This window comes from Oncorhynchus masou, chromosome 19, assembly GCF_036934945.1.
Source record: "Oncorhynchus masou masou isolate Uvic2021 chromosome 19, UVic_Omas_1.1, whole genome shotgun sequence".
Taxonomy (NCBI): Eukaryota; Metazoa; Chordata; class Actinopteri; order Salmoniformes; family Salmonidae; genus Oncorhynchus; species Oncorhynchus masou.
This window is the reverse complement of record NC_088230.1, coordinates 37,975,799-37,987,931: the sequence shown is the minus strand read 5'-3', so window position 1 is coordinate 37,987,931 and position 12,133 is coordinate 37,975,799. Positions and strand designations below refer to the sequence as shown.

At 42.5% G+C, this 12,133-nt stretch overlaps 2 protein-coding genes across 2 annotated transcripts in view; one reads left to right on the top strand and one right to left on the bottom strand.

Annotated features, from left to right (window-relative positions):
• The window catches only part of LOC135505606 (protein c-Fos-like), an 8,405-nt gene extending 1,006 nt beyond the window's left edge, over positions 1–7,399 (bottom strand). Inside the window, exons 1-4 of the mRNA XM_064924671.1 lie at positions 7,150–7,399; positions 835–1,074; positions 371–478; positions 1–165 (exon numbers count right to left, since the gene is read on the bottom strand). The exon at positions 1–165 is cut by the window's left edge and continues 1,006 nt beyond it. Coding sequence (XP_064780743.1) covers positions 1–165; positions 371–478; positions 835–1,074; positions 7,150–7,173 — 537 coding nt within the window. The 5' untranslated portion in view covers positions 7,174–7,399. The remainder of the gene's footprint in view (positions 166–370; positions 479–834; positions 1,075–7,149) is intronic.
• Positions 7,400–9,375: 1,976 nt separating this feature from the next.
• On the top strand, positions 9,376–12,133 carry LOC135506249 (protein c-Fos-like). The gene is made up of 3 exons (XM_064925769.1): positions 9,376–9,705; positions 10,363–10,578; positions 10,736–12,133. Exons 1-3 carry the CDS (start codon positions 9,574–9,576, stop codon positions 11,501–11,503), a joined length of 1,116 nt encoding a protein of 371 aa, XP_064781841.1. The 5' UTR covers positions 9,376–9,573; the 3' UTR covers positions 11,504–12,133.

The following is a 12,133-nucleotide window of genomic DNA, read 5'->3' as shown; positions in this document are numbered from 1 at the left end:
GATGTCTTCGTCGATGTCTTCCTCCACGTTGTTGTCTTGAGCGGCGGCTAGTTTGCAGGCTGGCTGGTGGGCGGATAGGATCTGTTCCAGACTCTCTTTCTCTTTCAGGAGGTGGGCTATCTCTGTCTGCAAGGCCTCTTTGTCCTCTTCAAGCTGATCAGTTTCCTATAAGGAGAGAACCACACATTAATCAATTACCATGTTTATAAAATGGCAATTAAAAAAAGACGATACATGGTCAAGTAAGAAGTATAGAGAGCATCAATCACTTTAGGTTCAAATATATATATATATTTTAAAAACCCATTGCAAATCCATTCCGCTAAGCATCTCCGCATGGCAGTTTGACATGGGAACAAGGTGTATTTACGGCTTGCAGGGTGTCGGTGAGCTCCCTTCGTCTGTTGCGACACTTGGCCGCTGCGACTTTATTCCTCTCTCTCCTGATCTTCCTCCTCTCATCCTCTTCTGATGTCGCCTGGATCAGTCACAACAAAAAGAGAACACTATAAATGCATAAGGAATCTTGCCAATGCATCACTTGGACCCTTAAGGCTAATTCAATATTTGGCAAAAGGTAGCCTTAAAATAGCCTATGCATGTTTTTGTAATGCGGTGTCAGAAAATATACCATGGTTGCTGACTGTAGACTTCCCTTGGCTAGGCTACACATTGAGTGAGTAACGAGCTGATACTAGACCTATAGAACACTGTGTTTATGCTGCACCATTGGCACAGTCTATGCAGTCACGTGCACACACAGCACATTCGACCATTCAGGACTGCATAGTAAAAATTATATCGAAATTGTCCATGATATATAACACAGCCTACCTGTTTTTTCCCTCTCGTGCTGGTGGATTGTTCCCTGTTCCCTCCCGCTCTTGAAGATGACTGGGTTGCGCCATGAGCTCTTGTAGGCTTTGCGCTGCTGGAGGGGGAGGAGGTGGAGGCAGATGCTGAGATGACGGTGTTCGGATGGACCATCCACTGCAGATCCGAGAAGGCTGAGATCGCAGTCACTGTAGGAACAAAGGCAGACTGCCGTGGACAGTCTGTTTCACCGCAGACATTCTGCAAAAACAACACAAGGAATGTTGAATTGATTAAATCTTAATAGACTCCGATGACATGCGTGGTTGACCTTTCCAAAAAGGGCGTGATGTGCATCAATGATTTGGTTATAGCACAATTGATGTTGTATCTATAGCTAAGTATGTACTCATTTACAACATCAATAATTAGGGTTTGATGTCACGCAATTTTTATTTTATGATTCAAGGGGAAACCCATCGAGGCCAGGGTCTCATTCACAAGAGTGCCCTGATCACAGTAACACAGCCGTAAAAAAAACGACAGTCCATCTCATGTTGCCAATAAAAGCTAAACCAATCATTATCATCATAAATCATCGTCATCACCATCTTCATGATGATCACCATCCTCATCATCTATTGGCATGACGGCATCAGTCAAGTCTTCAATTATCATTTGGTAAACATGGACCGCCTATAGCGCTCCAGGAATGTCAGGAATGTGAAGGTGATCAGCCAACAGTCTGACGACGGTGGCATGTAGTCAGGCCTATATGGTACCTTCTCAATAAGGGCTTTTTCAACAAGCCATAAACATCTGGATCGGCTGTGTGTCGCAGTAACGGAGTTCACATTGGAGCCTACATATTTTCTATCACGATCGGTTCACGGTCTGGTAGGCAAATAGGCTGCAGATTCAGAATCACTCTAAATTAATATGCAATAAAAAAATGTATATATAAAAGATTGATTTTGCCACAAACTTAATGCAACACAGACACAATTAACATTTCCAAATGATTCCCCAACGCAATTCTATGCGGCTTTTTTCTTTTTTTTTCTATTAAGAATCCATTCGTACCTGAGACGTGCTGCTGTCTACTGATGATGCGCTCGTGAGTGAGCTTGGAGACCGCTGATTGCACGCGGGTATGTCTCCGGTAGGCGATGCTAAACTGCTGCTGCTGCTGCTGCTGCTGCTGCCGGACGAGCTCGAGACATTGTAGTTTGGGCTCGAGTCTGGATACATGATGATGTGTATCAATAAAGCATAAAAATAAATCACTATTCCTCCTATATTATAGGCTATTATCGACCGCGCTGCTGTTCAATCACCTCTGTGCATCACTTTTTCTGGGTTCTTTCACGTGAATGGTAGTTGGTGCAGATAGTGGAGCGCGCCTCCTTTTATAGTGAGCTGGAATTTTATGAATGAAATCTGTGTGGAGAGAACATACCATTCCACAAAGAGAGAAGGGTGTTGTTGGGTAGAATCAACAGGCTTGTTTTATCAATGGAGCAGCAATATTAACTATACATTTTAACTGAGAGTTGAGAGCAGTCTAACTGTTATCCAAATTAATTAGGCCCACTATTAAAATATGACCAAATGTTTACATATTAAGCACCCCTCTTCAAGAAATAGATACCTACATTGTAACCACCACCAACGTATTAATGATCTACGTCACATCATATAGCAACCTACAGTGTGCAGCATTTGCATTAGGCACGTGAAAGCCTACGTTCCTTTTGTAAAAAACAACAACATTGTTTCGTAATACACACATGGCCACGTTTCAGATCATACACTGAACACATATGTACCACGCTATATATAGCCTATATCTCTAGGCTGTTCCTATGGAAAACATGTCGAATGAAATCGTCTGCCAATCGTATCATTTCATATACACCCCCGACCTTAAATGTCCTCCAAAACACAGCAATCTTGTGTAGGACACTATCCACACAGAATCTAGTCTTCTAATGTTTAATACACCTGCTATTTGTTTTCATCATTTTAATAACACTTGTATTGTTGTCGATATCTGAAGATCAGGCGGGGTTTCTGCATCCACTCATAGCATAACCATACGTGTGTTACAGATAGACATCGGTCCATGTTTAAATAGAAAGGACATTGAAAATAGATTTCTTGAGGGTTTGCCAACTATACGCACCTGCTACAGAGACGTCTCTCTGTCATTATTTGTGAGATTAAAGCTGTGATTATAAGTATTACATATTGCCTAAACTTGACAAATACTGCTCAAGCAACAGACCTGTCGCTGCAGCCAGAGAACCAATCAGAGTGGAGACCGTTAGGACCATATATGGAGTTTCCGTTCACAGGCCGCCTTGAGTGTTGAGCTAAGTGGACCATTCAAACACTCCCTAGAGAAAAACTGAAGTAGACAATGAAATGAATCCGTGTCAGTCATTCATTCTATTAAAGTCCTAACTTTTTTTTTAGAATAGGCTACATGCATATTACAATGATTCAATCTTATTCTTGCAATATTTTTCTCCAGGAGATGGAGTGTATCCTCGAATACGTCTACATCCCATAATGAAATTGTACCCTGTTCCTTATCTAGCCTACACTCTGAGGAAAACAAGGTGCTATCTAGAACCTAGAAGGGTTCTTTGGCTGTCCCCATAGGAGAACCCTTTGAAGAACCATTTTTGGTTCCAGGTTTCAGGTTTCTACATGGAACCAAAAAAAGGGTTCTACCTGGAACCAAAAAGGGTTATCCCATGGGGACAGCAGAATAACTTCTGACCAAGGCCCATAGGGTAGTAGTATACCACTTTGTAGGGAATAGGGTGCCATTTGGGACACTTTCCTTGCTCAGATGAACGGTCTTCTTCTGAACAGGTTCTTTAAGAATATCCCTGGCAGCATGTTTTGCTCCCGAGTGGCACAGTGGTTTAAGGCACTGGATCTCAGTGCAAGAGGCGTCACTACAGTCCCTTGATTGAATCCAGGCTGAAGCACAATTGGTGTGGCAGGGTACCCTAGTGGTTAGAGTGTAGAGGCGGCAGGGTACCCTAGTGGTTAGAGTGTAGAGGCGGCAGGGTAGCCTAGTGGTTAGAGCTGTTGGACTAGTAACTGGAAGGTTGAAAGTTCAAACCCCCAAGCTGACAAGGTACAAACCTGAACAGGTAGTTAACACACTGTTCCTAGGCCATCATTGAAAATAATAATTTGTTCTTAACTGACTTGCCTAGTTAAATAAAGGTAAAAAAAAAATAAACATATGGATGTGATTGAGAGTCCCGTAGGGCGTTGCACAATTGGACCAACGTTGTACAAAAATTTTTTTAAAGTAGCATTGCCAGAATCTGACTGGATCAGTGGTTGCCAAACTGTGGCAACCACTAATTTCAATATACTCCAGATTTCAATATACTCTTGAATGTTGTAATAGTAGAATGCACAAGGTGCAATTTAGAAATTGGGTAGTGCATCAATCCTGGAAGAGAGGCCTGAATGAAAAGGTCTGGGAACCCTTGGACTAGATGTTCATTACAATCTCTCTCTAGGCGGAACAAGGCTGCCATGACAAGGACCGCGTGGAGCCGGTATGAGATATGGCTCAGAAAACATACTTCACTCCAGAGATGGGAGATGGCAGTGTACTCCTAATTATCCCATTATCCCGAAGGACGAATCAAGAGAAATACTGCTAGTTTTGAATGATAGATCATTTGTACATTTTGTTCATATCTTTTGATACTTAGTGAGTTATTAGCCCAGTTATATATCATTTGTACATTTTGTTCATATCTTTTGATACTTAGTGAGTTATTAGCCCAGTTATATATCATTTGTAGTCAGCAATGGGGGTGTGATTGCTTCCTACAAGAGCAGAAAACATCTGTATTTCTATACATCTTTGAAAAGGGAGTCAGGTAAAGATATTTTTTGGGGGGTCTTAAAGGAGCAGTGTTGTATTTTGAGACAGGCTTGAATAAGCTAAGTAACCAAGGAGCAGTGTTGTATTTTGAGACAGGCTTGAATAAGCTAAGTAACCAAGGAGCAGTGTTGTATTTTGAGACAGGCTTGAATAAGCTAAGTAACCAAGGAGCAGTGTTGTATTTTGAGACAGGCTTGAATAAGCTAAGTAACCAAGGAGCAGTGTTGTATTTTGAGACAGGCTTGAATAAGCTAAGTAACCAATAGGCAGAAGGTATCATCATTTGTCTGATTCTATGTAATAATGGTATGGGGATAATGATGCATTTTATTTAGTAAAGTGGTTTCATGCATCAAACAACAGAATTTTCAGTCACCTCCCTGAAGGACAAGTGCATAAACAGGTTAATGTCAAGCCCTGCTTGTTTTTTTCTCTCCAAAGTCTCATGGAATGTAGGCATTGAACACCACTCATTGGCTGCTCCTGTAGGCTGAACGATAGAACAGCTATTTCCATGTTAAAATGTTATGGGATGCATTTTCTCCATTGTTTTTTGATGGTAGACCACTCTAAGGTAGGCCGATGTTATGATCAAATAGCCACAGAATCCTACTTGACCAATGTTAAAACCGTAACTTAAAGTGGGTACAGCCTCAGTGTTCACATTAAATGCACACTGGAAGTTGCACAGAATTTTCACAATGCTCAAGTTTGCACTCAGCAGACCTGAAATTTGCTCAGTGATTAAAAGAAATTAGAGGGAACATTGTTTGCGAGCAGTTGTTAGGGGTTAACTCTCTTGCTCAAGGGCAGAATGGCAGAGTGTTTCACCTTGCCGGCTTGGGGATTCCCACCTGCAACCTTTCAGTTACTGGTGATTAGAGCGCTGGACTAGTAACCGGAAGGTTGCAAGTTCAAATCCCCAAGCTGACAAGGTACAAATCTGTCATTCTGCCCCTGAAATGCAGTTCACCCACTGTTCCCAGGCTGTCATTGAAAAAAGAATTTGTTCTTAACTGACTTGCCTAGTTAAATAAAGGTAAAAGAAAAGAAATGAAGGCTACCTGCCAAAAGAGGGTATGCCTCAGGTTTACCAGCAGCCACTTCACCTGGGTCACTTAAGTATGAATGTGAGAAATGCTTTGAAGGGAGTTCTATGTTTAGATCCAAACGCCTTTTAGGGTCTACAGATGACATCATTGGCATTTTAGGCAACAAACCAGGCAGATGAAATCGTTGAGCAGACCCTTGTTGAAAGAGAGGTCTGAATAGGGAACTGTTTGTGCACTGTTGAATAGAATTGAGAAGCAATTATTCAAAGGAAGGACTGATTCGATCCCGCTTACTTTTAGTTTGCATTTATGGAAAGACAAATTCTGATTGATTACGCTTATGGCAACGCTCACAAGGAATGCTTTTACTTTTCATTTTTTATATTAATACTCCCATAAAACTATTGCCAAAATTGATATATGATGACTAAAGAAAATAAATCAATAATTTTATATTTTGTTCGGCAAAAATGTGCTTGCTCTTGTGTATAACCATTTGGGGAAAAAATCATTGATGGGAGAGTATAGCCTAAACTTGTTTAAAAACTTCGTTACAACTTCTACGTATGGCTGGCCCGGCAATGCTATAGCCTAAATAAACTGTATTTGACTCTAAGTTCATAACAAACATCTGAAATCCCCTCAAAATCAAGTCCGATGTTGTGTATTTCGAGTCTGCCAATTACTCTGGCTACCTAAATAAACAGTGATCAACTAACCATGCGTTGCATTCCACCGCTCCGCTCTGAGAGACCGCTATGAAAAACCAGAGCGTCACAGACGCTAAGGGGTGGGGCGTTGCCGGGACAACGCAGAATGTTCAACAAAACAGAAACCAGGGCAACACGGCCACTGGGGAGGAGGGGGAAGGGGGCCGGGGAACCCTCTTCTAATATATAGGCTACTGGTCTATGAGAGTGATGTTTTTTAAAACTATTTAAGAATGTTTATCAAAACATTTGCAGAATAAACAAAGTTTGTTATGAAGCCTACACGGGGAGGTATATTTTTGGAACTATTATAACTTATTCAGGACTTGTTGAGTCAAAAAATAAACATGGGATTAAATCATCATATATAATATAATATAGATAATATATTAAATATGAGACGTACAGGGCCTTCAGAAAGTATTCAGGTGCCTTGATATTTTCCACATTTTGTTATGTCACAGCCTTAATCTAAAATGTACTAAATTGTTTTTTTCCCCCTCATCAATCTACACACAACACCTCATAATGATGAAGCAAAAACAGGTTTTTACTTATGTAAATATCACATTTAAAGAAGTATTCAGACCCCTTTAGACCCTTCAGACCCCTTTAGACCCTTGGGTTTGATGCTACAAGCTTGGCACACCTGTATTTGAGGAGTTTCTCCCATTCTTCTCTGCAGATCCTCTCAAGCTCTGTCAGGTTGGATGGGGAGCGTCGCTGCACAGCTATTTTCAAGTCTACCCAGAGATATTAGATCGGGTTCAACTCCGTGCTCTGGCTGGGCCACTCAAGGACATTCAGAGACTTGTCCCGAAGCCACACCTGCATTGTCTCGGCTGTGTGCTTAGGGTCATTGTCCTGTTGGAAGGTGAACCTTCACAGCAGTCTGACGTTCTCAGTGCTCTGGAACAGGTTTTCATCAAGATCTACTCTGTACCTGTTGTTCCACTTACTGCCACGCCCTCCCATCACCTCACCTGGATTCCACAGGTAGGCCCAACAGGTACAAACATTACCTTGGGCCAAAGTACATGCGTAGCGTAGGGAATGTTGTTAGCTTCAATTGCCTTGGGCCAAAGTACATGCGTAGTCTAGGAGATGTTGCTGGCTTCAGTTCAGCGGCTGTTTATTATGATTACCCCTCTGTTTATGATCTGCACAATAGTTCCATAAAGCTTTTGTTTCTATGTTGTAAATTCATTTATGGAATTCACATGACTGGGCAGGGGTGCAGCCATGGGATGGGCATTTATGGAATTCACATGACTGGGCAGGGGTGCAGCCATGGGGTGGGCCTGGGAGGGCACAGGCCCACCCACAGGGGAGCTAGGCCTACCCACAGGGGAGCTAGGCCCACCCACAGGGGAGCTAGGCCCAGCCAATCAGAAGTTATTCTATTCTATACGCAGGTTATTGGTCCGTTGTTTCAGTTATAAGTACTACCTTTGTGTTGAATCGGTTCACACTGGTGAGTTGCTTTAGTATCTTCTCAATGACTTAACTGAAATCGTATGTAATGTTAAACGCTACATAGTCCTTGGGGACCCTCCTTAACCGAGGACATAACATATTTATTATACATCATGAGGCCTGCCCATTGAGACTTCAATGTCAAGTTGAGTATGTCCCATATCATCAGTAATACATGACACTGGATCAGAAGGCTGCGTGTTCGATCCCAGTGGTGGACAGTGGTTTTACTTTATGTTTTCACCCTATCACAAACCTTAAATCTTACCTTAACCAATCAGAATGAGGGCCTAAATTGAACTCTTAACTTTGGAAATTTGATGTTTGGAGAAATGGGATGATACAGAGCATCAGGAACAACCCAGGGTGTGAAAAATTTGATGTTTGGAGCAACTTCAAAACACACACACACACATTCACTCACTTAATTTGTTCACACACACATAACATGCACACACATTTATACTGACTCTACACACATGCACACACACTCACATAGAATCATATATCCTGATGCCTAGTCACCTTACCCCTATACATAACTACCTCCATCACTCCAGTATCCCTGTACATTGTTATTATGGAACTGACCCTGTATACAGCTTCTTAATTTCTTGTGTTCTTCTCATTTCTCGTTTTTATTTCTCGTGTGTTTATGTTCTACCGTGTGGTCTTTTTTCGTGCTATACTGATTACTGCATTGTTGGATTTAGAGCTGGCAAGAAAAGGTATTTCACTGTACATGTGCCCGTGACATTAAAAAGTGGAATTAATTCTCACTTGAAACATAGTTTATGTGTTTAATAGGCGAAATTACACATTCTGTTATTAACATCTGACTCCAGTGTGATCTGTCCTTGCAATTTGTAGTCTATGACATTGCAGATTTAGATATATGATACTTTTTCACAAAGTAGTATGGATATAGTGAACTATTCAATATTATGAAGGTGTTCCAATGGTTTGGTGTAAGGCCGTGTATATTTCTCAGAGTAGCTTCCCCAACACTGGTTGTCGTTACATTATAATGTTATGCTACTGTCAGCCAATTGTAGCTGATCTCGGGATAGTTTTGGTGTTTCCTAGCAGGGCACGCCCATTTAACAGGATACACCATATAAGGTAAATTACGTCGACGGGATCTCCTTTTGGAACATTCCATTTCTTGGGAATGGTAACTTCGATGTTCCGACTTTTATTTTTTTTGATCTTATACAATAAACACACATCAAACGCACATTAAATCACATATTTGAACTATTCTACACTATGCAACGTGTTACGAGTGTCAAAATGAATATTTAGTATGTTTTAAAACTGTTGTTATGTCGCGCTGATCATGGAGGTACGATCCATGCCTACGTCATGAGTATTTCCTCGCCAGTCGGGTGGAAAACTATAAAAACCCTGCGAGCTGTCAGAGTCCGCAGTCAAACTTTTAGCAGCTAAAAAGAGAACGCAAAGATACGAAATAGATTTCAACACATGATCTCTATCAACAACCGCTAACCTGCCAAAAGGGATCACTTGACTTTGACAACTTTATCCGACGCTTTTTGGATTTTGCCGAGTTTCTTCGTGATCTCCTGAAACGATAATGTACTCCTCTTTCAACACAGATTGTGACTCCTCTTCCCGGTGCAGTACCGCTTCTCCAGCTTGCGACAACCTAGCTTACTACAACTCTCCTGCGGGATCTTACTCCACTATATGCTCTCCACAATCTCAGGTACGTTGATCGATCAATTATGGCATATTCCCTTAGTTACAATGTCATTGATAACTGTACTACCAGTCAGCGCTTGACTTGGGAAGGAGCTCGCCAGAGCTGAGTATCGACACCTCAAATGTAATACTGTTTCAGTTCAACGCTCCTGTACTCCTTTATAGAATATTAGCTCGAAAGTATTGTGGAACTCCCGCAGATAAATGTTATGAACAGTATCAGCACCTACTTCAGTTCAAGTCCAGCACTGATACTATAGTCTTAACATTACAGTAATCCTTTTTGTTACTGTCATTTTATTAGATAAACAATAACATGTTAGGCTATAACAGTGCATGAAGTCTCCTTATAGTAGCCAAGCTGTTGACGCCTAATAAAGCATCAGACTCGGTTCTGCTCTGCAACACTGACAACATACTCCTATAGTTCATTCATTTAGCGAGGAAACTCCAGTGAAAAGTTCTGCGTCATAGCTTACATCAGGAGGGATATTTATAGACCATATGGCTTTTTAATAGACCGACCAACTGGCTTCATTCATATGCATGAAGGGACATGATGCGGTGCATTGCTTCAGCAGCATCACCCACCCTAGTAGTCTACCCTGTCTGGATAGAAATGCTCATGTATTGACTGAATTCTCTCCTCATTCTGGAACAGGACTTCACAGACTTCACTTCAGCGTCCAGTGGCTCCTTCATCCCTACTGTCACGGCCATCTCTGCCAGTCCAGACCTGCAGTGGATGGACCAGCCGCTCGTATCCTCCGTGGCCCCTTCTCACAGAGTCCATCCCTACAGTGCCAGCCCCCCAACCTACACTAGCGCCATGAGGAACAAGGGCCACAGCTCTGGGCGCAGAGCCAAAATGGAACAGGTAAATATCTTAACTGATCTTAGACCTGATCTCGACGCGTTGTATAATTATTAATCTGGTTTTGAATATGGAGAACAGTGCGTGTAGGATTTAATGATGTCATTGCACTCAAAGATGGTGGGGGATTCATTTTCTTCTATTTTTGTTTGTTCTATAGCTTTCTCCTGAGGAGGAGAAGAAGAATGTCCGTAGAGAGAGGAACAAGCAGGCAGCAGCTAAATGTCGCAACAGGAGGAAGGAACTCACCGACACTCTGCAGGGTGAAACCGACGAGCTGGAGGACGAGAAGTCCGCTCTCCAGAACGACATCGCCAACCTGCTCAAAGAGAAGGAGAAGTTGGAGTTTATCCTGGCAGCCCACCAGCCCATGTGCAAGATCCCCTCTGATATGGACACTGTTTTCCCCTCCCACTCCTACGGGGTCTCCATCCAGCTGTCTCCACCCCAGCCTCAAAGCATGGTCTCCAGCTCCGTCTGCTCTGCAACTCCCCTCACCTCCATTCCGTTGACCGCCAGCTCCAACCTCTCCACCTCAGCCTCAATCTTCTCCAGCAGCCCCCTCCTGTCCACCGTCTCTGACGTCAAGATGGCCGACCTGGACACAGCCTGCCTGGAGGAGTCCCTGTCTCTCCTCGTCAAGACGGAGATGGAGACAGCCCGGACGGTGCCCGATGTAGATCTTACCAGCTCCCTGTACACCCAGGACTGGGAGCCTCTCTACAGCACAGCCAATAATGACTTTGAGCCCCTGTGCACCCCTGTGGTCACCTGCACCCCAGCCTGCACCACGTACACATCTTCCTTCGTCTTCAGCTATCCAGAGGTGGAGGCGTTGCCTACCTGTGGCGTAGCCCAACAGAGGGGGAGCAGCAGCAACGATCAATCCTCTGACTCCCTCAGCTCCCCTACACTCGTAGCCCTGTGAGCAGGAGAACCATAGTTGTGTCCCAAATGACACCCTATGACCTAGTTAATTGCTTTTTTTGTCCCATAGGGCTCTGGTCTAAAGTAGTGCGCTTGGGGGGAGGCACATTCTTCCCCACAACACCATTTCCTCCAGAGCACATTTAGCACTTCCCCCATGTACAGTACCAGTATGTGGTGACTGTGCAGAATGATCGCAGAGATATGGACTTGGACTCACACAACCGGGAAGCAAAATATATTTGTTTTCAATGGACTATAATAGGCCATTACCTGCCTCTTTTGACTATGTAGCTGATTAAAGCATGTTTAACTAATAAAACCAATAGTTTGGGTTTACAAAATAGTGGATTTTCATGGTGCTAGATAACATAAAGTTGTTTCTGTGTTCAGAGCAATGCAGTTATCTTGACCTGTTTGTTTTCTAGTTGATGGAATGTGAGCTTCTTGTATGTTTGTGATATTTAATAATAATGATGTGCTTGTCTGGTTGACCTCTCCTAGTATGAAAGTTTTCTGTGAAAACGTTTTTCTTTTGTGAAATTTCAATTTATTTTTATACTACAAAGAACTGAACGTTTGTAAAATGTTAAAAAATAAACTGTTGAACGAATAAATTATTATTAAATTA

Bases quoted from the DNA above. Each gene is read 5' to 3' on its own strand.
- LOC135506249 (XM_064925769.1), top strand. From the start codon at position 9,574: ATGTACTCCTCTTTCAACACAGATTGTGACTCCTCTTCCCGGTGCAGT. The intron at 9,706-10,362 runs GTACGTTGATCG...ATTCTGGAACAG, and splicing joins TATGCTCTCCACAATCTCAG to GACTTCACAGACTTCACTTC. The intron at 10,579-10,735 runs GTAAATATCTTA...TTTGTTCTATAG, and splicing joins GCAGAGCCAAAATGGAACAG to CTTTCTCCTGAGGAGGAGAA.